Source organism: Haliotis asinina, chromosome 8 (genome assembly GCF_037392515.1).
Source record: "Haliotis asinina isolate JCU_RB_2024 chromosome 8, JCU_Hal_asi_v2, whole genome shotgun sequence".
Classification (NCBI taxonomy): Eukaryota; Metazoa; Mollusca; class Gastropoda; order Lepetellida; family Haliotidae; genus Haliotis; species Haliotis asinina.
In genome coordinates this window covers 17,524,660-17,552,521 of record NC_090287.1, presented here as the reverse complement: position 1 = coordinate 17,552,521, position 27,862 = coordinate 17,524,660, and the positions used below count along the sequence as shown (strand labels likewise).

General features: G+C 39.6%; 2 protein-coding genes across 2 annotated transcripts; one reads left to right on the top strand and one right to left on the bottom strand.

Annotated features, from left to right (window-relative positions):
* Window positions 1–1,060: 1,060 nt before the first annotated feature.
* On the top strand, window positions 1,061–18,672 carry LOC137294901 (uncharacterized). The gene is made up of 5 exons (XM_067826070.1): window positions 1,061–1,221; window positions 2,008–2,212; window positions 9,508–9,729; window positions 13,784–13,845; window positions 14,538–18,672. Exons 2-5 carry the CDS (start codon window positions 2,014–2,016, stop codon window positions 15,066–15,068), a joined length of 1,014 nt encoding a protein of 337 aa, XP_067682171.1. The 5' UTR covers window positions 1,061–1,221; window positions 2,008–2,013; the 3' UTR covers window positions 15,069–18,672.
* A 140-nt stretch (window positions 18,673–18,812) lies between these two features.
* LOC137293876 (inositol-trisphosphate 3-kinase A-like) lies at window positions 18,813–26,284 on the bottom strand. The gene is made up of 8 exons (XM_067824654.1): window positions 25,955–26,284; window positions 23,938–24,028; window positions 23,687–23,827; window positions 22,676–22,803; window positions 21,585–21,734; window positions 20,840–20,941; window positions 20,319–20,390; window positions 18,813–19,999 (listed from the first exon to the last, which is right to left on the bottom strand). The coding sequence occupies exons 1-8, from the start codon at window positions 26,039–26,041 to the stop codon at window positions 19,796–19,798; spliced, it is 975 nt and encodes a 324-aa protein (XP_067680755.1). The 5' UTR covers window positions 26,042–26,284; the 3' UTR covers window positions 18,813–19,795.
* Between the last annotated feature and the right edge of the window lie 1,578 nt (window positions 26,285–27,862).

The window sequence follows — 27,862 nt, the reverse complement described above, 5'->3', positions numbered from 1 at the left end:
TAGTGTATATCAATAACACTTTTATACAACTGCAATCCATGGCCAGGACACCTGTACTAAAGGCTCTGCATCAGGCCTCAGGAGGCACAAGTGAAGATGAAAGTAAGATGCACATGCAGGTATTAAAAAAGACCACATCCCTAAACTGGCTCGTTATGAGATTGCATACATTGCACGGGTATTACAAAATGGCCACTTATCCCTAAACTGGCTCGTTATGAGATTGCATACATTGCACGGGTATTACAAAATGGCCACTTATCCCTAAACTGGCTCGTTATGAGATTGCATACATTGCACGGGTATTACAAAATGGCCACTTATCCCTAAACTGGCTCGTTATAAGATTGCATACATTGCACGGGTATTACAAAATGGCCACTTATCCCTAAACTGGCTCGTTATGAGATTGCATACATCGTGTAGCATCACAGGTGGTGAATTCCGAAGTAACTAATTATAAGCCGTAATTGAAATCAATTCTTAATCTCTGTGTTTACTGTAACTATTCTTATACTTTACATGTGAAAGAAGTGAAAGAAGCAGTCACGGCACATCTATAGGTGTTTATCCTCTCCACTGCTGGAAAGGCGAATAATATGTGACTATATATACATATAGTCTCCTGAAAGCCAGAGTGTTCCAAGTCCACTTTAAAAAAAAACAATAATAAATTTTTGTTGTTGATGTGTAATAAACATCGTGTTTTGTTTGATACAGCTTTTTTGTCATTTTCACACCATGTTATCAAATAATACTACATGAGAAAATTTTATGACTGTTTCAATAAAATGATAATAATTAATGTATGGCCATTTTGACTTTTTGTATCCATTTTGACTTGGATGTTTTGTGGCCATTTTAACGTGTGGCCATTTTGACTATGACCCATATATCCAATATCTTACAACGTGATATTCACACGAGTTACAAAAAATCACATTTGTCAATCGAGACCTTTTCACAATGGGTTTGAGCTGTGGATAGTACGGCGTGGCAAAAAGCTTTCAAACACGTGACGAAATTGCTTGCTCAGAATCCAGCCAATCAAAACGCGAGCTTGTTCAACAACAAATCAATAACACTGCCTCACGTGTCGAGGAGTGTGCTTGCCTGTAAAGTCTATCCACAGCAGACGTGATTTCAGGAATTTACTCCGCTGCTTTTGCTTAAGTACATGTTTGTTGTGAATCGGAATATCAATTTACATACGGATGAGAGGTAGGTTTGTGTTTCCTCTTTGAAAACGTTCCTTTCGATCAGAAACCAGACTAACGGAATGCCCAGGCGTAATTTTACAAGCAGTCCACTGTACCCCAAATTAGCGTCACAAAACAAAATATGTCGCACTAAAATAATATTTCATACTGGCAAATGCCTCTTCGAGCAATAGGACTATTTGTGTTAAAATAAGCTTTTGATACACCCATTCTGTATGTAACCCTTGGATTGAGAAGGAAAAAAGGTTTGCGAGCATAATCCGAGCTCCTAGTTCTATCAGTACTTGGCGTGCGGCTCATCTCCTCTTTAGACGATGCCAGTTTCATTGCGCTTAACATGAAGTTGAGTCAGCCAAAAATATTGTGCATTTTTCAGAGAATTCTATCAGTGTATCAGCGTTCCACCTTATTCTTCTGTAAACAACAATGATTGATTGCAATATTTTCATAATTTCTGGCAATGCAGCTCTTTGGACAAGGGAAGTAACTCTTCAGGGAGGTAAAATTATTTATGCAAAGTATATGGTCTATTTCAGAAAATAACCTTGTTGTACATTTTAATTTTGAACAAGTGTTGGCTTGTATTGTATACAACCAAGAATTTATGGTTTATTAGTGATAACATGATGGATCAAATCATTTCTGAGTGGTTATAAGATTAGTATTGACTATGGTGTGTTGTCATTGTCATTGTCATTGGGTCAGGCAGGGTAACAACATGTAACTTTTTTAGATGTCTTTTTTTCAAGTTCTAGGGTGGATCTAACATTGTTTCGCTTGTTTTCAGTGACATATGACTAATATGGGTCCTATACATCATCAAGAATTAGATGACGATGCCATCACAGAGGGAATTGAAGGGAGTATCATTGATAATGGGCCAAGCATTTCTAGATGCTCCACCCCAGATAGCAATGATGATCTGTGTACTGTCAGACAGACTAACATCTACACTATTCAACACAAGACAGGGAGAAAGGAGGACGATTCAGGTAGGGATCAGCTTTTTGATAATTTTTTTCTCCTGATTTGAATGCAGGGAACATTTTGAATCATCATAAAGCAAACAATATGTGGTCTTGTGCCCAACAAAGGCGTAAGTATCGATTGATATATCTATGTCTTGCATTTTGAAGTTACTTTTTAGTGTTCTTTTCGTTCATTTTGATTTTAAGTTGATAGTTTTTGACAGACCAAACAGCGTATAATGACATCTTCCTCTGAAAAGTGCACACTGTTTGTCAACATTTTTGCAGATAATATGAAAACACAACTTTGTAAGTTTGTTTTCATTTATGATAGTTATTGGAAAGCATTGTGACTCTAAAAAAAAATGTAAATTTCAATGTTTACGTTAGAAAAATCTCACACTTTTTTGTGAGTGCTAATGTCAGCTATGTCCATAAATAAAAGACATTTCTGGCTAGCGACCAGTTATTGCTGTGTAACAGTTACTGCCAACATCTGGCTGTTGTGCTTGCACAGACAGCTTGACTGGTACTTCCATAGTATTTCACACATTGAAATATCACCAAAATGATACATTACAGGAGTTTAAATCGCTGTGTTTTACATTGTAGATGTTACAAATATGAATCCCCTCAGAAGACGAGACCCAAACACGTCAGGGATGTCACGTGACCATTACTCATAAATGATGAGAATTGAATGAAAGTCATTCTGACTATGTTGTAAATCTGTGGTAAATTTTGATTTGTCTAAACGTACTCATAATGCCAAGTCTCAATCACTAAACTTGACCTATATTTCCATCTCTATTTTATGGACTCGACAGGTACCATGCAGATGATACTGACAATATATAACAGCCTGTTTTCACCTTTGTCTCTACTCTTTTTCCCAGAGAAAGCAAACATTACCGAAATTGCAAACAAATACTCAAAAAGTCAACTTTGATAAATTCGGCCGCGCAGAGACATCTCCATATTCCCGTCTGCTCATATCAGCATCCGTCAACATTCACAATGAGAGTAAGGTTTGCTCTTCTAAATTTCCCTTTTAAAAAAAACAAATTGCAATTAAGAAATTTCTTTAATATGTCAAGGTTTGAAACACAATGGTTTAATTACCAGGTTTATGTCATATTTGGTGAATAACATGAAAAATTCAGAAATGGTGATAACTGGTCTTGCTAGTTGTTGGGTAAGAACAATATACACTACTGTGCTTCCTATTGACAGCATTTCAGGGAAACACAATTGGCAACAGTAAACAAGCAGGCAACATCGGTGAAAAACTAATCTATCATCAGTGTAAATTTTGTTTCGCTATGTTAATAAACAATGGAGCAAATTGTTAAAAAACACTAATAAATGGTAATAAGTAGTCTGTAGCCATTAGCAACATTCAGGTCCAACATAAAAAATGATAAATGTGGCATTAGCAACAATAATCAAAAGACATTTAAAAGAAATAATAGAAATTTTTTATGAATATATATGCATTCATCCATGATATCTCTAGGGTATATGTTTTGATAAGTCTCCACTATACCCTAGATGTATCTATGACTGTGCCCAATATATTTATTACCTTCCTTTGTTGACTCCGCATTCTCATAGTAGCCAATGAGCTAAGCAGCCATTACAACTGAGCTTGCCAGTGTCAACAAAGATAGTGGTTGCAACTGTGAAGGTTGTGTAGCCAATTTTAATCAATTAGATAAGTTGAGAAGCGGAAGTGAGTTGTGATTGATACGCTCAACTTTCCAGTATAGTCACCTGATAGGATAAAAAGCCAGCCAAGGGAGGTAATAAAATTCTCAGGCAGAGCCGTAGATGCATCCAGGGTATAGTTGAGATAAATCGTATACAGTCGAACCCTGTTTATCCAGACGTTTTGGTTTCACTCGAAAATCACCTGGATCGCAAGATTTCCGGTTAACTGGATCAAACAAGCAAAGCGTGAATATTAAATGATTTTAAAAACAATTCATGTATGTATATCAAAAAATTAATAGTCAAAAGTAGTAACAGCGAATCATCATAACACATAAGTGTACCAATAATACATGGAAGGCGGAACGCAGGTTACCATTTGTCAGGTTGTCTTAGACATAATCATGTAGCGTGTGGAGCTTCACGTGGTAAGTTAGATCGATGACAAAAAGTCCCTATTTTGCCAATTGCATTATTTTTTTAAAATTTTAAATGCCCTAAAAACATATGACATCACGTCAAACTTAAGTTGTCAGCAGAAAGTAAACGTCTGGACGGGATCACATGACTTAGATCATGTGGTAGGCTATTGTTAACTTGCATTGCGACAAATAGTAGGGGTCGATTTATAAGTGTTGTATACAATACAATTACAGTGTAGTTTTCCTTAATCGTACTGAACATGTGTTTTCAAATTAATAGGATGTTCCCACACCTGCTAAGTCCTAATGAACAACCCGAGTGACTTGCTTCACTTGTGTTTTGATGGCTAATTAATCAATTCACATCAAATGCCTTCCGATAGATTAAGAGTGAAATGACGGTAAACGGTATTGACATGACGCATACACATGCACCTTGCACAGATCTCTCCATTGGAATAACTGGATCATTTTTCAATGGAAATCTATAGGAATGTTTGAAAATTCGCCGTCGGGTCCAGAAGCACGGGGTCTGGTTAAGCGAGTATAATTAATGAACGTAAGTTTCGTTTCATATAAAAATCGTCCGGAAGGCTGGGTTTCTGGATATGTCTTTCCGAGTAAACGGGGTTTGACTGTAACATGGGAATAGGAGGCTTTGTTTTTTGTTTCATACTTTGTGCATTAAGTAACCACAGCCCATTCAAACATATCACAATTATTCTGATATTTATCTCTATAAAATTAGTAACCAGTAATCACAGATGTGTGCACTTTTCAGTGGAAAATGTCATATATGAAACGTTAGAATGTTCAGACTTCGGAGTACCTGCATCCATGACTTAAGTGCACAAACTGATATCACTACCATATTTGTTCTCTGTAAGTCTTTAGTAACAGACCTTCTTCATGTAATATGTATTGCTGTATACAAACATTTGCATTAAAAACACCTGCCAGGGTTTTAATAAATAGTTCATGCCTGTATGGTGCCTTAGTAATTGAGAATTACATGTTTCTTACTTCTAGTCTGTACCCAGTGTATGAATTGATTTTGAAAAGTCACTGGCCAGAAAGGCCAGTTAAGTAAAAATGTTGCTGGCCCACATCAATGATCACTGGCATTGCTAAATGCCAATATCAAATTGCAAATTGGCCAGATTTGCTGTGATGTTTGGTAATTGAAGACGTTAAATGTCACATTTGTATTGTAATGGTTCTTAGCACTTTTAGCATTTGTTATGTAGTGATCGTCATGTGAAGAGGAAATTAATATCACTAAACTTTTGTAGACCAACTTTTAACACCTTAATAATTACAATATCATTTAGCTGATGGGTGTACTTGATTTTCGTGATAAGACAAAATAAACAGAAACCTACTGACACTGTCTTGGAAGCCTTATTACATGATAAAGAGCGAGTCTAGGTGACTCCAATGTTCAGGATCCAAGAGCAATCATTTCTATGTGACTATATGTTTTGAATGAACGTAGTGCGGTGATTGTAATGATATCTTGAAAACATCATGCATGTATCTTGTTTGTTGGATTGTAAATGAAAATCTAATATTGTCTTAGTATATGTTAATTATTTTATGGCCATGTCAAATGTCATGAAGCGGGAGTGGGGACTGATCTTTCACGTGGACAAACTGCATGTAGCAGATTAAGTGGGCTCACGTTGTGTGCTCGGTGGCCAGGGGCACATTGTCACATCAAGTTGGCCTCAGGGATTTAGGCTCGCTGTCATTGGCTGCTGTTTGTAAGCTGATTGTAAATATTGTTTCTCTGAAAACAAACACTGGGATCGAAAAATGTGCAGTGATAAAACAGTGAGCTTTGTTCAGCATGATGAAGTCTGACCCTGAACTTCAAGAAGTGGGGATTGTGCCAGAGAGATCTCAGTTCTTGAGCAACTAGTGCCAGTGTGAGCTTTGAGGATGACGACTGAGTTTTCTTCTGACAAGTTCTGTGTGAAAATGAGTTTATCAGGAGGAGATATTGACAAGCATTTAAGATTTTGAAAGCCTGCTGTTGGAAAATTTGGATGATTCAAGCCAAGATTGGTCACAGAGTTTTCTTATTATTTAAGGATAAGTTTTCTGAGAGTGTTTGCATGGATATCCGTGTTTCTGTGATACATTGATGGACCAGATGGAGTACATGCTGTGGTTATGTGAAGAAGGTTCTTCGTAGAAGTCAATACAAGTGTGTTGAACAATGTTGGTAAAATGATTGAAAATGGTGAACTTCACGGATTTAATTGTTTGAACAATCTCTACTCTGATTGGATAACTGAGAACATGATAGGCCTGTGGATGATTATCATGTAATTTTAGTCTGAAACAGAATATATACTGAAACTGTACCAAGTTGGCAACCAGGAGCACCCTTGTATCTCATTCCACAGTTCTAACAGTGGAAGATATCAGAAGACATTTAAGACAGTTACAATGAACATTGAAGTTGCTGAGGCGGACACTACGACTCCTAAGAATGGTACTGCAATCAGTATCCAGCAGTTTGTGGGTATTATCCAACATGTGATATTACCTGGAATCCAGGATGTGTGTATATCTGAGCACAGAGGTCTGTAGTACAAGGCAGGAGGTGGTAACTTTGAATTCTTGAACATTCATTATTTCTGTTGCAAAATGTTTTGTTGTAGTGAAAGGGCATTTAGGTTTGGTGTAGGTTGGAATTTGATGAGGGCAGTTTTAAACTTAGTATGGCTGGTTTTAGGTTATCCGTGATATTGTAAGGCAGGTCTTTTGCTGGATGTTAGTAAGGGTGTTTCTTGGCAGAGACTGAGAGAGTGTGGTTGTTGTTTTGGTTGTCAGTGTGATAACTATTCAAGGCATCAATACTATCATGGACCAATATCTCAACTACAAATTTCTCATTGGCTCTGACAGACCAATGCATCTGGTGTGGTTGGGTAGCTTAGTGGTTAGAGTTTTTGCTCATCACACCGAAGGTACAGGTTTGATTCTCCACAAAGGCACCACATGTAAATCCCATATTTGCTGTCACCTGTCATGTTGCTCCAGGGATATTGCTAAAAGCAGCGTATGACCCAACTCACTCACTCTCCCAATACATCTGGTACTCACAAGATTGATATGTTGTTGTTTTGTGGGTATTCCACTATTTCACAGATTCAAATTGTTACAGATGCTGTTACAGGAAATCTGCTAATAGATTCTTTATTTCAAAGATTCAAATCTTGCTACAGCTGTCATGTAGGTAATACATCTACTATTTCAAGTGTTTACTGATTGCTCGGAGGTTTTAGTGAGGTGATACATTCACTATTACATTGCTACAGATGTTGTTAGGGAGGTAGTACCTTGTCAGTAGCAAGGATTCAAACTGCAACAGATATTTTTTGGGAGGTAATTCAAAAAACATGATAGCAAAGGTTTTGGTCAGTACGTTGTTAGGTACAACACAGTGCTGAAGGCATTTACAATGTTCATCTCAGAGTTTTGTGACAGGTTAGAATTATCAACAGTCTTGTCTAGTATATCAGTATTTGTTATAGACTATGTCCTATATATTGCTCAGTCCCTGAACAAACGCAATATACTGATATTTTTTTTATGACTAAAGCAAATAAAAAAGATATGGTTGGCGGTTGTGAAAGGTCAAGGTCACCAAAATGCATAACTGACACTTATGCTGGATTTGGCACGTTTCATTTTTTTATGAATATCGCCTCATCTCCCAGAGCACATTTATAATCACTGACGGACACAAGAATTGTTGGTCGACTCATTGTTTGATCCGTAACGCCACCCATACAAAATATGCTGCCTCACATCGGCATCTCTCATCACACATCCTTGAATTTTTTGTGGAATTGTCAGTCGAAATTCATTGTGTCATATCCTAGTGTTTGATGGTATAAATTAGTATAGTATGGCTTTAGGACAGTTTATGCAAAGCTCAGGATGCAGATCCACAGACAGTAGGTCACTCCTGTTGTGGACAGTTTAGGGAATTTGTGAATTTGTGTTCATCAACTTGACTTTGGAGTTCCCAGTGCTTGCATCAGGGTTAATGTAACACCTTGAGGGTAGTTATAATGCTTTTAACTGTATGTACAGATTAATATTATAGCCAGATACTTAGCTGGGACTTTGAATTTATATATATGTTTTTATACGACTGTGCCCTGGAGATTATAAGGTGATTACAGGGGTTAAGTGACCTTTCTGTGTTATTGATCATGAATCTTTTCTCATGCAGTCCGCCACTGGTTTGCACAAAGTAAATATTTCACAACTCTTCATGTTTGTAGTGGTGGTCTGGTAGTCTAGCGGTTAAAGCTTGGTTTGATTGTGCACTTGCGTACAATATTTAAAGCTTATTAGTGGTGTCCTCCACCATCATATTTCTTGAATATTGCTAAAAGCTGCATAAAACCATACTTATTGCCATATTGGTGGCGGTGGGTATCCTTGTGGTTAAAGATTTTGCTGGTCATGCTGAAGACCCGGGTTCATTTCCCCACACAGGTACAATGTGTGAAGCCCATTTCTGGTGTCCCTTGCCTTGATAATGCTGAAATGTTGCTACAAGTGCTGTAAACCTAAACTCGCTCACTGTTGCTATATTTGTGTAGTAATCCTGTATCTCAACATGTTTCTGGGAACATAAAATATAAAACAAAACACTTGACTATTTACCAGCTATATGACAGTGGCCTGTAAAGCATTAAGCCTGGACTAGACAATCCAGTGAGTGATACCGTGAAGCAGGAGGATACAATGGCTGGCAATCAACCATACTGAACCTGATTTAGTCTGTTGGCCACTTCATACAACCAACTTAGATTGCAGGAAAGTGTGTTTGAACCCAAAATACCCTTATGGTTAGGACTAAAGAAGCTTCATCACATCATATTAGCTATATGCTAGCAATATGACTGAAATGAGCTTCACACATTGTACCCATGTGGGGAATGAAACATTTTGAATTCCGTGAGATGAGTGAACACTTTAATGACTCGGCTACCCCACCAACCTTCACTGAATCATTTATTGCCCAGTTACATACACCTGCTTATGATGACATAATGTGTTTTCCTGCAATGTATAGAGCATCACGTTGTTGTCATAGGAATAATGCTTTGCTGGTAACTGTATATATAAAATGATAAAATACCAGTTCTTGTTCTTCAGAATCTTGGATGGGATACCACCAGATAGGCTGGCCCAGTCAGGAATATTCACCTCACCACCCCAGGCAGCAGGTGCTCAACATCCTCCACCAGCAGCAGCAGCAGCACCAGCAGCAGCAACAGCATCATTTGTTATCGCCATCGTCCACATGGCAGAATCCTTCAAGCCTGTCCTCATTACTGCGGGAAGGTCCAGCATACGGTGGAGGGGAAGCGTCTACAGGTATGCTCCTTACGTTTTCTAGGTTTTATCACTTGCTGTTGCTTTTTGGTTTGTTTACAAACATTAATTCGCGCAATGTCACCGAAAACTTTCCTTCGTATGAAGAGAGAAACTTGCTTCTTTGGTGATGCAGAATATAGTATGGACAGTATGGTTAAGATACTTATGCTTTAGTGCAGCTTGTGAAAAACTTTCATGCTCTTACACAGAGGTAATTACTGGTTAATTCAGTATGAAAGGCTGCTAATTAGACTAGTGGTGAAAAATATATATGGTTATACTTATAGTGGGGCTCCCGCTTGTGGTCAGCTGGAACCTAAAATACCTTTGGGGAGACAGGGGATGAGGTAAATGTGTTAGAGAGGGAAAGAACCGAAAAGCCATCTTGTCAAGGCCTTGGTTGCAGAAAGCTATCTTAGCGCTACGACTATTGTAAGCTCACACTCAAGTATGGGAGTTTTGATTACTTTAGCATTACTATAGCTGTTTAGTGGTGTATATATAGGACTAGGAGACAACACACCTATGATGTTTTACATTGTCTACCAATACCGAAGAGAAGTGTTTTTTTCTAAAATGTATACCGTCAGTGATGGATAATTACAATGTAGATCATTATTTAACGAAGTGAAGCTACATAACAATAACTGAAGCACACGTTAAATCAATTTAGTGACAATAACTATCTATAGATAATTCAATCCCATTTCCTTCGCTGACCTGATGGCCATGTGGTAGAGCGTCTGCCTACAAATGGGTGAGAGTTGCAGTTGCTAAGGAAAACATTTGCTTAAAACACTTTGAGCTTAATCTTGAATGATATTTTTCAATTGATTTCAAACACTCATATGTCATTTGAATGTTGATGTTTGTATAGAGTTAGGACAAGATGATGGCAGAAATTAAAATCTGAGAAGAGGTCTTACTAGCGAAAAGTAAAACCTGAGAAGAGATCTTACTAACGAAAAGTAAAACCTGAGAAGAGATCTTACTAACGAAAAGTAAAACCTGGGAAGAGGCCTTAATGATGAAAAGTAAAACATGGGAAGAGGTCTTACTAACGAAAAATAAAACCTGGGAAGAGGTCTTACTAGCAAGAAGTAAAACCAGGGAAGAGGCCTTAATAATGAAAAGTAAAACCTGGGAAAAGGTCTTAATAACAAAAAATAAAACCTGTCCCTACAAAACAAAAGCCTCAAATACGGTTATTCTGGGAAAACTAGAGATGACCTAATGTACAGTGAGAAGACCCATTGAGGTATATATGTCACATAGCAAAGTGCTGGGAGAACATGTTTAGTCCTTCAAGGTTTATAGAAGCATGGGTCAAATCCAGTGAGTTTTGTTATACACCGCAATCCAATCATCCACAGCCTAAGCATTGATCTACATAATTGGGATAACCAAGTCAGCGAGCCTCACCATGCTATTCCATTCAACCAAACTGATGAGCGGATACATAGATTTGGTATTTTGTTTTTAATGTCGTGCTTGTCGGCAGTGATTACTGAGATAATTCTATTGTACCTTGTTGTATTGGTCACATGTTCATAAATGGTTGATTTCAAGGGTAGATTATATAGTTTTGTAATGATTATGTAATTTTTGTTGTACATTGTCATAAGACTTTCCCCTTTTGAATGTATCCTTCAGACCATGGGCATCTATTCCTCACACATGTGCCGCATGTGGTGTCACTTTAAAGGTCACATGCAACCAAAAAATCAAACATAATTAAAACACATTTATCACTTATTCATGACATCTGATATACATTGCTGCTTTTAAAAAAACAAATAAACACAATTATAAGCGTACAGTTGCGATTCAAAAGTGCAATATTTTGTACTTGGGCTTACGTCCCCCAAAACGAAGCCCTCGGGAGACCGAACCCAGTCACAGGCCCCACTAAGTAATTGAAGGAATTACAGCAAATTTGAAGGAATTGCATCTCAAATGTAAACAAACGCATCCCACTCGCGAAACAATTGCAGCGATATCGGTAGTTTAGTGGTAATAACAGAAACGCATCGGCCCTATCGGAAGCAATGTCGGTAATACTGGAAACACGCTCGGCCATCTCCAGAATCATCTGGAGAAGAGTGTCACAAGTCATGCCCCTGGAGATTGTTTACATCTGAACATCGAAGTCGTGCCAATGATTACGAACATCATGAACGTGCGCCATGAAGAAGTTTATGAGCCATAATTTTTCTTGCTATGAAGTGCAATTGACAAATTTAAACACATTTTACAAAAAAAATGATGTTATCTAGCGCACGTTCGTAATCATTGGCACGACTTCGATGTTCAGATGTAAACAATCTCCAGGGGCATGACTTGTGGCACTCTCCTAGAGTGACTATCCTTTCCTGAAAACATAAGCTATTGCCCCGACAACACCTCATACCTAAACGCATTCAACACGGAGGGTCAAAGATGGATAAGTATAAAAATGTAATAGTAGGAACTAAAAACAAAACTCACCGAGACGGGTGCTTCTTCCAACGACGCCATGTTTTGCTGCATGAGTTTCCGCTCGCAACCGAAAAATCTCCGAAGATGGCCGAGCGTGTTTCCAGTATTACCGACGTTGCTTCCGATAGGGCCGATGTGTTTCTGTTATTACCGCTAAATTACCGATATCGCTGCAATTGTTTCGCGAGTGGGCTGCGTTTGTTTACATTTGAGATGCAATTCCTTCAAATTTGCTGTAATTCCTTCAATTACTTAGGGGGCCCTGAGTCATAGCGGATGGATATGCACCCAAGTGTAATGATGGCTTCCGATTGGCTGTTTCATTTGCTGATATGCTGAGGGTTCATTGTGTGTATAGAAAGATGATCTGTTTGATGAGCATTTTAGAAGTATAGCCAGTCACAAGAAAGTAAGATTCTTTATGGATTACAACTTCTTTTTGTGTACTTGATGCATCGTTTCAGTATGGATTCATATACTGTTGCCAAACAAAATCATATACACGAACAGAAGTCGTTATCCATGAAGAATGTATATAGAGATGTTGGGTTTGGAAAATACATGTTCTCCGAATTTGCGCTCGATCCAATAAAAAATCATGACAGTAGAGATGGTAAACTACTGCGTGGCTGGAATCTGTCATTTGTCCAAGTACAAAGCAGGACTTGAAACTAACAAGAGTTTGCACCAGTTTCCGTCAGATCAAGTCATCTGAAAAAAATGAATGTAGTTTGTTTGCAACCCACAGACATAAAAACATGTCATGTGTATCACACGTGCCTAATTACATAATGTGGCAGACACGGGACTCGGGTGCACGAGTCATGAATCAACTTATTTTCTTTATGTCGTATAGTCTGATAGGTGTTAAGTTCAAATTGCACGTGGTCAATGATTGAAGCTGTGTATTGCATGATGTCTTTAGCAGACAGGCAGACAGACATATAGGTGTGAATAAACCAGACACTGAACTTTCTCTGTGACAGAGACTTCTTACCACAATCAACAAGTTGTTTTACATGACGAGTAGATTATTTACTTGTTTGTGTACACAATCAAGATTAGACTACTGCGAACCTTTTCACTGCACATGCGTTATGGACGCAGTGCAGCACAGCTGTTGAAACCAGTTTTTCCCCCCCAGCGCTGGGGGGAGTTTAGTGAAACGTTTGAACTCCGATTTCGTGGGCTTTTTTTTCATCGGGTTTTTTTTTCAACTTTATAGGTTGAATTGGCATTTTTTATGATTTGTTTCGGTAAGTGCATACCGAAAGGTACCAGAATCTGCAAAGTTGTGTTTTACGTTGCATATGACCTTTAAGCTTGTGAATTTGTTCATAAATGACTTCTGTTTACCCCACAGTGAGGAGTTACCGAGTTTGATAAACCATGTAACTGTTAATCTTCTAGTGCCGTCACAGCTTGGGTTATATTGTGTGTGCACCATGAGCTGGCTCAACGAAGTGTGTAGAAACAGGCGCTTTATAAAGAACCAGTATTATATCATCATCATCACCATTTTCATAAAGAACAATAATAGCCTATGTACTTACACAGCCTTTCTACTCCTGAACAGATAGTTCCAGCTATTCAGAGGTTGATTCTCTTCATCACAGCAATGCACGTTCAAGGAACATGGTATGTTTTTCAGGAAATAGTAAGCTAAAATGTCTGTTAAACATGTTTGTCATTTCTGTTCATGAACTGAAATATAATGAGGGGCGGTGGAGTAGCCTAGTGGTTAAGGCAGTGACATGTCACACTGAAGACCTGGGTTCAATTTCCCCACAATGTGAAAACCCATTTCTGGTGTCCCTTGTCATGATATTGCTGGAATATTGCTAAAAACGACGTAAAACCAAACTCACTTACTCGTATGATTAACACCTTGGTTAAGACAAGAGTTAACCCCCCATGTTTAGCTGACATGCCAACATTAGACTAAGAACTAGTCCCTGAAATGAACATATTTTACTGAAAAAAGTTCCTAGTAAAAAAAAAAAATATATAATGAAATGGAGCCCTCAGACTCTTCAGAATTTAGCGGAATCTAGGCTTGCCACATTTTCTAGACTTGCACGGGCTTTCTTGGATATATTTGCTTCAGGGTCTGTACGACAGACTATGCCAACATACTCTGTGTGTACTGATCAATGTGTGGCTTAACAGTCAGCTTATCAGGGGTAATAATTGCCTAGTGCTTTGAGCATGCAGAAGTGTATGGAAACGGGTGCTTTATAATAGTCATTAATATAATAATTATCATGTTATGAGGTTATAATCACATTGAAGGCAAGGTGGTTCAGTACAGTTCATATCCTTGGTTTCAGAGTGTAGTAAGAGGTAAAGTCATATCCACACCATCATCATCAGGACTTGTGGATGAGCAGAGTGCCCCAACTACAGGAGTGGCATGTGTGCCCTTGCCAGTCCAGTGTGTGACTGACGCTATTGACATTAACTACCAGGACAGTTGTGACCACAGAGACCGCAACATGCTCAAGAGGAAGTATTCATTGAGCAAGATAGAGTCCGCATCCAGTTCCAGTCCGAAGCAGATTCATCTGGATGATTCGGTACAGACTGAGAAGAAGAAACGTTTTGCTCGGACAACTGAAGCTTTGAAGAAGCTGGGCTTGTGGGAGATTGCAATGAGAACTGGTGAAATGATTATCCAGAATCGGGCACTTCAGCAGGAGTTGACCGAACTCAGACAAGAATCAAAGCAGCTAATGCTCTCTGTGTTGAAAAATCCGGAAAATACAAGCTTGAAACAGGCTCTCCTCACTATGCAGGCACAGTTTTATGCCCGTAAACATAAGTCCTTTGAGAATCACAATATATCTATCAAATCTTCTTGATTGACATGTGTGTCTGTTCTCTATTCATCTTCATTGATCATTTTCACACCATTTCCACATCACTGGACGTTTGTTGATATCTATATCTGTATTCATAGTATGTGTGAGAGTCCACCTTTGTAGGATCTGAACTTGTTTTGTTTGAATATGTTCAAGTTGGAGACGTACATAATGTACATAACTGTTGTAAATTTTGGTTGTATTTATGCTTTTTGTGAATTATGTCAGAATGACATTCATGCCACTCTATCTCCATCATGTTGTCATGAATACTTTCATCACGCTGGTACAAGAAGCTTTTTGAATATTTTTGTTGCTATGACTTTTCAATTGATGAATTGGCATGGTGTTAGCATGATTTTTCTTACTCACTTGTGAAATCCATCTGTGTTATCTTTTCTGAATAACCAGAAAGATGATTAATATTTACATATGTGCCACACTGGTACTTTATCGGCCCCTCCAAACCCCATTTCAGCAGACATGTGAAGACCTGGAGTAGAGTGGGCCTTTAGCAACTCATGTTTACCTCATAAAGGGACTATGCTTGTCATAAGAGGCGACTTATGGCTCGCTGACTTGGTTGGCTCATGTCATAGGTTCAGAGTTGCACAGATCGATGCCCATGCTGTTGATCACTGGATAGTCAGGTCCAGACTCAATTTTCCACCGACTGCTGCATATAGCTGGAATGTTGCTGAATGCAACTTAAAACTAAACTCACTTGCTTATTTCAACAGCGTGTCCCAAGTTGCTACCCCACCTTATTGATGCCTCCCAAACCGTAACAACCTTTAACAACTCCCCCCTAAAAACACACCCTTGCCCCTCTCTCTCTCTCTCTCTCTCTCTCTCTCTCACACACACGCACGCACACACACACACACCATGATTATCCAACGATACCCAGACTATGAACTCCACCCTCATCAGCACCCACAGTATTAGCCTCTCTCTCACTTGTACCCAGCTACAACAGTCCCTCCACATGATTGGGTAGTGATGGTAATATTGACAGTGGTGCAACAAGGAATAGTATCAGGTATGTCCAGTTTTAGAAGACGTGTTAACATTCAATATCTGTTTCCCATATTTACAGATTTTGTGACAAAGATTCGTCATAGCCACTACATATGGAGTAGAATCTCGGGACATTTAACAGTCAACCTGCTATTGTTGGACTCTTGTTCTACTTGGCTTTAGTCAACAATGATCCATGTTTTGGAAAGAACTTTCAGAGTGCGATTCAGTTACACTGACAAACATACTTCACTCTTGGTTGTGAATACCTGTATTGTATTTATACTACTTTGAGATGCATTTAGAAGTTGGAGCAGTTAGGACGGTGAACAATATCAAGCTAGTACTGAAACCTACACTGAAACTCCACTCTCACTGTAATAAAGTTGTTCATCCATATATTATGATCTTTCCTTACATTAATACTAATGTTACAGATACCTTATCTCAGTTAGTTTTCAAGAAATTCACGACATGATAGATGTTCAGATTAGTTCACAAATGTCCTTCATGTTTAAGTCCTATTGATGACTTAGCTTTCATAGTGATGCAACTTAATTTATTATTCATTTTCTGTTGTGGAGACAGATCGTTGGGATGTTGAGTGCTAGCTGCATTCCTGTTGTCATAAAATTTGATGCCCAATGTCATACAGATGTCAGGAGGGGCAATGGAGTAGCCTAGCGGTTAAATGGTTAAAGCGTTTGTTCATTTGCTCGTCAGTCCATGTGCTGAAGACCAGAGTTCAATTGCCTGCATGTGTACAATATGTGAAGCCCATTTCTGGTGTTCTCTTCCATGATATTGCCAGAAAAGCTGTGTGATACCAAAAAAACTCACTGATTACAGATGTCAGATCATACTCTTAGATTTCATACGATTTTTTTGATTATTGTTAATCATGTTAAACTTTTAGAATCCTTTTAATTATCCACCTTAGCCCTTGGCGGACCCTTGATTTTTTATCTTTGGGATACTTTGGGACCCACAGTTTTCTATCAAAGCTCTTCGAGGATCCTTCATGTTCCATCTTTGGCCTTTGAGACCCTTAATTTTCTATTTTAACCCATTTGGCACTACATGTTACCCTCTTTCATGATATTTGTTATGAAACATGTTCTTTGTTACTTTGTTCAATTGATGGGTTGAATGTTTCTGATTTATTGTCGCATGGTACTATGTTTGCAGTTGATGTTGTTCAGTGACTGCTGATGCAGCGTTAACAAATGAACACGTTCACTCTCTCACTCATTCTCACTTACTCAACTTAAATGTGAATGAATATATTATGTTTTGTAAAGTATGTATTTTAATTTTTGTGCCAGACAAGTAGTATTCTTGTTTTACAGATCTTTAGTCATGTATGCCTGATGAAGCCAGATGCTGAGTGTTAGGGACTGCAGAGGGAATTGTAACACTTAAAACTGCCATCAAGTTATGTACTGTCACTAAAAGGGTCTTAGAACTTTATTAGTGCTAGTTCCCAGTTAGTGACAGCACATACCTTGATGGCAGTTTTTAGTGTTTACAAGCCCCTGTGAGGGATACATGATTTGCTATTGTGTATTCTGATGTAAAACATTAAGTATGAAGGCAAAAGAAAACTCTGAAAACAGATGTGTTTTGGGTGAAACTAATTTTTTTGTTAAAGAAGAAAGTTTAATGGGAATGTATTACCAGTTGCAGTCAATTGACCTTTTCCATCTACAGCCTGAGGTATGACTATTTTCCAAATCATTTTCTTGGACAATCACCACTCTCCCAAGAATATGAAATGCCAGCACAGAGCAATAATGTCATACTTATTTGTGTGTTTCAATAAAAAATTTTAACAGGTATTATTTTGAATTATGCTTTGTGTAATGAATCTTTAAATATTTTTTAAATTATACATTACATTTTCGAAATGTATGCCTGATCTGTAAGCCAAGATTAAATTGGTGGCACTAGTGGTTTCTCTGTCCATCCTGCAGCATGCGCTCTGATGATGGTGTCCTGGAATTAAGAATTCAAATGTCAGGAAATGTATGTTATGAAAAAGGGATCATATCATGGATCATCTGTAGTAATATGATATATCCATAACATTTTTGTGTGTTCTGCGTAGGATTGCATGTGTTGTAATGTTGGTATAGTGAATACTGTTGTCACGTGTATATTTGAAGGAGGCTACCCTAAACTTCATTGGATATGTCATTGGCCACTTCATAATGAACAACCGCCATACGCTTTGAAAGTATCCCAAGGTGAGCTAGGGGATTTTCAAGGGCATCACCATATGTTCACTGTTATGTCTCTGTCTCTTTTCGTTTTGGGTCGTAAGGATAACATTTAATGATATGATATTTGAACAAACTGTTTTCACTGTTAACAATAATGAATAAAACATTTCAGTAAAAAACGTAGTGTTTTGTATATGCATACTTGCGTGCATGTGCGACGGTCCACGTGTGAGAAGGAGATGGTGTTTTCGTAGGCCGAACCAGTTGGTAGACGCGATGGATTCGTAGCTCACATTGTATAGTGGAGGTTGACTTCGCACAGGTGTATAAATATTAATTGAATAAATAATTATCATAACATCGACATGGATTCTAACCATTTTGTCGTTTTTGATAAGTCAAAGGATCATTCGACTCAGGAAAAATGACGTTTTTCCACCCTGGTCACCCACAGAAGTGTCATGTAGGTGTTTAAAACCAATAATTACGCAAATACAGGGGGTTCTTTGAGTACTGTATTTTTATTTACAGTATCTTTAATGTCGTTTATAGACAAAAATGCAAATAACATAGTAGGTGCTTCTTTAAGTTGCACTGTTGATAATGAAGGAACCGTTTACAGCTTTAAACGACATCTTGTGCAGACAAACAGTAGCGCTACAGATGGCCTGTGGTTTAAGCAGACGCTACACACATCACTGCTTTGACGTTCTCCGTGGCTGCCTCCGGGTCTCATGCATGTGAGTTGTATTTTATTACGCATAACAACCGCACACTTAAATTGTGAACTGAAATGTAAGTGTTCAAAACCTACTACGACAAACAAATTTCGATTTGAGCAATGCTATATCAACAGACATTCACAAGAGAACACTGTTTTTGCCTCACCCATCCGGGCGCGTGGCAGACCAGGCACAGTTTCAATTTCTTCCTCGCGTTGTTGTGACAAAAACGCACAAAAAACCACCAAAAAAATATTTAAGAAAAGAAATGAAATCCAAAACACCCCCCAAAAAAACAAACCAAAACAAAAACCAAACCCCCCCCCCCCCCAAAACAAAACAAAAACCCCTGAAAGCTTTAAGGTTTGGGGGAAATTGAACTAGACAACAAACAATATAACTATAAGTAAAATGTGTTCATTGGAAAAGATATCGGCGAATTAAGCGAAACGGTAGTTGCGGACAAAATTTGAAATGCCCGTGTTTCCTATGCAGTTAGTTACCCGTGAACCCCTACTTCCCCCTGAAACTTAAGATAACCATTACAGATAAGTTCTTCTAACAATTTGTAACAAATTACGGGGTCGTCAGGATTGAGGTATATCAGGAAGAAATGTACATAAAGTAAAATGTCCGGTGGCCATTTTAAGAGGCGATATGAAATAGGTGTTGAATGTTATGGTACGGTCCCCGTACTGAATACACTGGGAATTAAGCTGGCTATTGGTTTGTACAAAGTGACAAGATGACTCTCTCATGACCTCTATGTGTCATTGGCCAGGTCAGTGAAGATGGCAATGAGATTATCCAGGCCCTGAAGGTATTGGTCCTCATGATTGCCCTCAACCCATTGAGATCGGTGGTCAATCTTCACGCCCTCCGGCAGGGCCTGAGTCTTCCCGAAATCTATGATCCATATGCTGGCTTTCTCAGAATCGTGAACAAACAGCAGGGAACTCCCGATCAACTGAAACAAGGGAGGGTGAGTGAAGTCAAGCACGGTGTAATAATCACCCGTTTATTATGTTCTATATATTAGTATCCACAGCCAGATCAACAACAGCACTCAAATCCTCTCATTGAATGAAGCGAGTCTAGATTTCCCCAGCTTCGAGGGAATCCCCCAACTCACCGGGACTCATTTCCAATGTAGACACATTCACACTCACATCAACATGAAACACACACAGCTACCGTTTTTTGTGGTAATTGATATAATAGATTTGTTCGCGAGTGGTCGAAAATGGCAAGAAATATTTGAACACCATAAAGAACCAGGGCCACACCTCATGTTGACTGAAAAAGTCTGACGATTCTTCAGCAGCTTTGATGGCCTCCAGCCGCTTAACGTACGCCTCCTGTAAATACACCGTCATAAACAAGTTAGAAATAAAGAAATAGAACACGCCAGTATCAACCCCTCCCACGCCAGTACAACACATATGAACCAATTCCACACCAGTACAACCATATATCAACCAAATCACAAAGTACAACACCCTATCAATACCTCCCACATAAGTATAACCCTTCCCACAAAAGTGCAACACCCTATCAACCCCTCCCACACAAGTACATCACAAACATAACCCCTTTCACACAAGTAAAACGCCATATCAACTCCACGCACACGAGCACAACACCCTATCCATACCCCCTACATAAGTACAACCCCTCCTACACCAGACAGTTGGCCACTGTAACGATTGTCTATTATGCTATCCCTGTCCCTACAACGCCCCAGTCAAGTCATTCCACACAATTAAAAGGCCCCTGACATCAGTACAATGGTCTGACGTCATCTTACCAAGACGATTTTATTTCCTCCAAGAAAGAACCTAAACTTCTCCCGAACTTCGTCGCGCAGGTGCACTTGTTTGAAGTCTTTACTGGAACTGCCGTCATCTTTCTGCAAGAGTCCATACAAACCGATAGTGGGAAGACGTAACTATCATGCCATAATTATAGTACACTAATCGGCTGTAAAGTGAGTGAGTTTAGTTTTATACCTCTCTCAATATGCCAGCTATACGGCGGCGGTCTGTAAATATCGAGTCTGGACCAGACAATACTTGATCAACGTGTTTGGGATACGATGACGTGTCAACTAAGTCTGTGAGGCTGACCGCCCGATCCGGGTTAGTCGCCTCTTACGACAGCATCGGCTTCTCAAGGCCAGTTCTAACCCCGATGGAGTATTGAATACTAAGCACTTCATTTACAACTCCCAACGTAAACAAAGTGTGATGGTAAAGTACTGCAGAAAACGTACGTTCACCACTATAAACGGATGGATTTGAACTGCCAATATTCATAATCGGGGCAAATTCTGAGATTTGAACCCATTATCACAAGATTCTGGCAAAACTAAGGGAAGCAACTCTATACTTAGAACAACGTGGATATTATTATAGTAACAAGAAGAACGACGACGATGACGGTGATGATGATTTCGTTCATTTAGATATTTAGTTATTACCATTTCATCTAAGTTTAATTTACATGCACTAAACCTTTATTTCAACGTGTCTATGCGCACTTTAATATCGTACCCGGATTCCCTCGATGCGGAAGGAAAGACTGGCAGTGGAACTCATCTCATCTCTCCATCTCAGATACCGGGCCTTGGTCACGCCTTGTTTCTCTCTCTCCTCTGGCGTTGGTGCATTTGGGTCTATGTTAGTCATCTTCATGTAAATGTCCTAGAAACAACCGGAAATGAAAGAATTGTAATGCATGTACACCATAAAGTAATGATCAAATGGATATTAAATGAGTCACGTTTCTGGTCATGCGCACTGATCGTGGAACTAACCTCTCTCTGAGTGAAGCCTGACCCAGTATTGTAATAGAAGTCGCTACAGCTTATGTATGACTTTGACTACTTGCGTAACTATTCCCATTTGTCAATGAGAATAATGGCTACACGTTTAAGCACGACACTTACGCAATGGCGTAACAAAGGGTCAATGTTACGGTACAGGAGGTACGAATGCTACGAAAAAGGTTACGACATCTTAGACTTACGACCGGTTTGTGAAACGGGGCCTTGGGGTCCTTCACAAAGCAACCTTTACTAAGGTTAACCTTAACTCCCATTATTTAACACTGCACTAAGGTTACCTTAGTGACTTACGATAACCTTGGTGCTTTGTGGAAGGAGTCCCTGATCCGTAGTATAAACGTAACCGTACTCCGCTGGGACTGGCAACGCAGCCTTAGCATCCAGGTAGGACAGTTACGTAAAGGCTTAACCATTCACGTAGAACGTTAATATGTAAATTCTTCTGTAGTACAGGCGCGAGCGTTGACCTTAGAGTCTGACAACAGGGCGTAACCGATGCAGCGTACAATTTCAAATAACTCACCGGTTAGAGCGTCGGCCCATGACGCTGACATACGTAAACAGTATCAGTGCTTCAAAGCGTCGGTTGACTTGATGTTATATTCAGATAGGCTCTTGTTAAAAACGTGTTAAAAGTAAGATTCAAGTATGGAATTGACAACGCGACGTGGCCGGTGAAGCCTACAGTCCCTCACCCATAAATGACAATAACACATGTACATGTAGTTTCATTATTTCGACGCCAAGGGGGCTGGGTGTAAACGTCAGAGAGCTTTTGCGAAAAGATGCTGAAATTACCTTTCTTAAAACTGGGTTTTCTCTGGCCTTCTTTAACTCCACCTCATGATAGGTGCGACAACCCATCTTCACGTCCATCACACACGGGCAGGTGAACCCACTCAGGAGGTCCTGTAGCTGGATGTAAGCTGGTGACTGTCAAGGAGGGTTGGTACAGTGGTGTAGCTAACTAGGCACTGTCGTTGACTTAGACAAGACCAACACTGAGTCCCCGAATGTATATGATAGAAACAAAGAAACCCATTTAAACATAAAAGGAATCCCAGTGAGTTGGGATAACCTGGGGAAATCTAGACTTGCTTCATTTAGTACTTTAGCACTGCATAGAAGGCTTGGCAGTAGGGAAAATAACGTGGCTCTGGGGCTGGGAGACAGGCTATGACTTAACCTTGCGTCAAGGGTTACTGAATGCTGAGCTCATGGATGTATAGTAATTAAGTCTTTCATAGCCGCAAGTCTAGATAAGCGGACGAGGACGCCAGTCTGAGGAATATTTATATTTCCTTAGAAATTAACATTCAAATTATTAATTATTACTTGGGAGACTTATGCAAGTCTATCATTGACGCAGCACATTTGTAAATTTAGGTTCTGACATTTTAGAATGGTGTACCAAAAACATACCCTTCACCGGAAAATAAATTTGTATCACTTTGGGAAAAAATTAATTAAACACTACAGAAATAACGAATAACACATATCTTGTTCAGTTTAATTTCACTCCCGAATTTGTAGAACTAATACGAAAATAATCAAATGAATGGGATAGGACAGCCCTAGTTAAAGTCTTCACTGGTACATTGAAACCCGGGCCTCAAGCCATCACAATGAAACACTGCGTTAAGCAGTCCTGGCTGCTGGTACATCGCAAGGAACAGAGTCGAACAAAGCTACAACTCACTCACTCAGAAACCTCCTAAACTATTAACAGTGATGTTGTCATTTAGACGTCTCACTGGATACAAATGTGCAGATGGTCATGGAAACAACATCAACACAGCCGAAGGATACTCTCCCCTTGCTTTTGAACTTCCCCTCTATATTCAGGGGTGAAGTCTTTAAGGGGATCACTCTGTATTTCAACGTAGGCCTGTCGCTCCCGGTCTAACATCTTCTTGAGGACAGTCTGGGATTCCCCTGCCTGGAAACTGCCTGGAATACGCGTGAACAGTGTAATGTCATTATAATGCACTTATACAGTTAAACTAACTAACTAACTAACTAACTAACTAACTAACTAACTAACTAACTATTATCACTACCTTGGTGTCCGGCAAGCTGTGTCCATAGCTTCTTGCTTTTACCGAGCCCAATCCATTTTGTCAGTCCTGTCACCACGCTCCATGGGGTCATCTGAAACAGGTGCCGATGAGTGCAGAATGATCGCCAATTAACGTCCGAGCAAATGAAAATAAATATCCATGTGTCAGAATGGCTAATACTGAAACAAACAAAATCTTAATATTTGATACGGACATGAAGCTGTGTTTTGGGCAGTTAGTTTTAGAAATAGAATGACCTTACTGAGAAAAGAAATCATATAATAAATAACATATCCAGACGAAGACCCGATCTACTTCTTGCTGCCCAAGAGTCTGAGTCTAGCACCGTTGTCAAGCAGGTATACTAGAAGAGTCCGTATCGAAACGTTGCATCACCTGAATAAATAAGTAGTTCAACCATAAAGTTATAGGTTACGTGACCTCCACCAGAAAATTCTGGACTTTGATCGTAGCCAGTGAGTTAAGAACGGGTTTAAGAAGTCGAGAAGTTCGAGAAATGCTATCCAGGCTTGTAACTGCAACTTTCACTAGTAGACAGTTATGCTGAGGTAGAGAGCCATAACAGACCACGAAGAGTCAGAGATAGTTGACCGTCAGTGAGAACTAGTCTGAAGCAGTTTCAGCAGACGGCAAATTCAACGAGAAACGGCGGAATAAGTTTGGATGTATTGACGAGTCACCCTTCACACTGCCCTTAGCCGATGGCACGTATGGGTTGGAGGAAGAGGTGGGGAGGGGTAACGTCACGTACGGTGACAATATGTTCGTGAGGTGATGGGGCCGTGTACTGGTCTGGGGGAGGGGGTGGAGGGGGGAAACATTGTCACCCAGGGAATAATACTCCTATACTGGTATTGAGACCAAGGTTTGACCAGATCCCACATACTAAATGTATACCTGGGCGTCTGACAACTGACAGCTGACCCACAGTTAAATCTGAACACAATAGGTTTACTATCCAATCAAGTCGGGATCACATTCGCTTGTTACATGTAAAATATGACATACATGCACAGAGTCAGGTGTGCTTTAATCTGACTCTCTTTCTCTCTGACACACACACACACACACACACACACACACACACACACACACACACACACACACACTTCCCCCTCCACTCTCAGCGGTGACACGTGCACTTGTCAGAGCAAAGTCAGGGTAAGCCTATATATGGACAAAAGAGTTAGAATCAATTTATGGATATTTCAATATTTAGTGCAACAATGACGACATGTCGCCATAGAGCCTTTCAACATGAAAAGTAACCTGTCAATCCTGATTTACGTCGTCCCTGGGGTAAAAGTAGGTCACAACATGTACACACAACACCTGTACCACCTTCTGTACAATTGTCTGTCGAAATGCATTGTATACGTTATGCAGATATGTTGTGTGCAATAGCAACATTTATACTTACATATACATACATACATATGATAACTAACAAGACGAACACCAGGGAAAAGTGTGAGACAATATATTTTGAGAGAGCCTCATTCTGCTGATAATTTCGCAGGTGCAAGTTCATGTATCTGAGATTATTACGGGGTACGATGGTTATCAAGTCTCTCAAGTTTACATGTTTTCATTTCAAGGACGAGGTTGCGCATCTGTGAGCCTGACAATCGTATGCAACAAGGCAAGTGTAACAATATCTCAAATATCACGGGAGCCGTTGTGCAGCCAGCATGCCGAACTTGTCAATACAATTAGCATTAAGAAATAAGAAATTAGCACCGAATGCAAATCTCCCTAGATTGATGTCTTAGGCATGTGCTCTTTGGTTTCAAAACCGTGTGCACCTGACATATCCAGTGCCACATGACGTTAATCAAACCTGTTTGAAATCTACCTGCTATGTACATGCATATATCTACCTGCCTTGATCCTGTGAAGGTGGAATGTGACACGTACATGCAATAAACATAAATGACGTAATATTGAAGAGTCATAACAAGAGATACACCTGAAGAAGGTAAACACAAGTATTTACCTGCTTACTTGGGGGGTCGTGCAAGTCGACATCCACTGGACCCTCCCAATCGCTGAGATCGTCATCGGAGCTGCCTGTGCTCGCCATCTTAACTGCAGCTGTCACTGTTCAAAGTAGCAGACGCGGTCCAGTGCGTCAACATACACTTTACAGAAGTATGTACCTGTGTCCCGCTACAAGCAGCTGTACTGGTTATAATGAACCGGGCTGTACGGTATAAATAAACCCCAATGTTTACAGTTGTAAATATGGGCGGAGTCGGTTAACTTGCCTGGAACGCCGCTCATCCAGAACAGGGAGTAATCTCTCGACCTTGGTTTTCGAAACTCTCATAGGGCGAAGATAGCCATCAATGTTAATGTGTTACAGTTCACGACTATCTTAACGCTAAGAGAGCTTCGAAAGTTTAGGCCCCGATTCCTTACTTCTTATAATACCACTGCTGGTGTATAACTGTTGGTATAACAACGGCAAATGTAAAACGTATACTATACAAAGTAGTGTCGTGGCGTCTGCACAGATACTGAAACACAATGAAAACGCACCACTAACTTCAACTCGAAATCGAAAAAATATGCCCCCACTTGAGACCGAATGATATTCGACTTCGTTCTTTGGGCTTACCAGAACAAGTTGATCATAATTTATCTGGTCATTATGTCCCCAAATCGAATATTTGCTAGGAAATGAACTCTTTCTTTTGTGCAATAGTAAGTGAGTGAGTGAGTTACGCCGCTTTTAGCAATATTCCAGCAATACCACGGTTGGGGACTCCAGAAATGTTCTTCACACATTATACCCATGTTCAGGATCGAACGGCGTGACGGGCGATCGCTTTTACCATTTATCTACACCGCCGCCCAGTTAATAAGTATAGAGAATTGACTGGGATGCTGTAACTCTTTATGACTGAAAGATATAGTGATCGATATACTATTGAAGGTCACAGGCATTTACAGCTTTGATGAAAACAATCAAAATGGGTACGGAGCCGGTGTACTAACATCCACAAGGGGTCGTTTTTGTTACTATAGCTATCTGTCCTGAAGCTGATACTACAGTTTCCACATGGACTTGTATCGCTTAGAAACATGTTTACAAAGACATATAGATGTATATAGTACTAGGTACTATAGTACTTTAACCTACATGTCTTTCTAACACTGTTTCTAAGCGATACAGACACATGTGGCCGTTTGTAGAATGACAAACAGTAAAACTGCGAAAAACCGATTTCTGGTATATTTAGTTCATACAAGTCTCCTTGTACCTGGGTATGACACTCATGAAATTCCAGCTAGACCACAGGGACGGTTAAATGTAATATTTGCCAACCCTGACCAAACCTTGCCTGCCTGTGATTTTAACCCGACCGTCGGGCAGGTGAATTTGATAATCTGGCAGTCCGTGTTGAAAATAACCCGTCCCGGGTGCCGGGTGGGACAGGTAGATATTTCGAACGCTGCTTGTACTGGTGAGCACCTCTACACTTAATAATGTACCGTACCTGTATGGCTGATTACTCCGATGGAGCTGTTCATGCGATTACCTGAATCAGTTTAAAACGGTTATAAACCCAAAAGAAACTCACAATTACTTTGATTTAAATGTTGAGATTTTGTCACATCATCCATTGTCGCCTCAAGCGATCTGTAGTGAGTGACCTAATCGACATACATAGGAAACATCCAAGTGTTCGTGTGGTCATTAAAACGAAGGAGTTATTCGCTACCTTCCTTTTTACATGTCGGAACTTTCAAAATTCAAGGACAACCAGTTGTGTATTTGCTGCTTTGACGAAATAATTATGTTTAAGTCATATTAAACTACCATATTTTCCACGAGCTGTCGGACCCATCAGTGTTTACAAAGTAAACAAAATATTATACAGCACAATAGCTTGCTAAT

Bases quoted from the DNA above. Each gene is read 5' to 3' on its own strand.
- LOC137293876 (XM_067824654.1), bottom strand. From the start codon at position 26,041: ATGGCGAGCACAGGCAGCTCCGATGACGATCTCAGCGATTGGGAGGGT. The intron at 23,828-23,937 runs GTAGTGATAATA...CGCGTATTCCAG, and splicing joins ACAGCTTGCCGGACACCAAG to GCAGTTTCCAGGCAGGGGAA. The intron at 22,804-23,686 runs GTATCCTTCGGC...GACAGTCACCAG, and splicing joins AGTTCAAAAGCAAGGGGAGA to CTTACATCCAGCTACAGGAC.
- LOC137294901 (XM_067826070.1), top strand. From the start codon at position 2,014: ATGACTAATATGGGTCCTATACATCATCAAGAATTAGATGACGATGCC. The intron at 9,730-13,783 runs GTATGCTCCTTA...ACTCCTGAACAG, and splicing joins TGGAGGGGAAGCGTCTACAG to ATAGTTCCAGCTATTCAGAG. The intron at 13,846-14,537 runs GTATGTTTTTCA...CCTTGGTTTCAG, and splicing joins ATGCACGTTCAAGGAACATG to AGTGTAGTAAGAGGTAAAGT.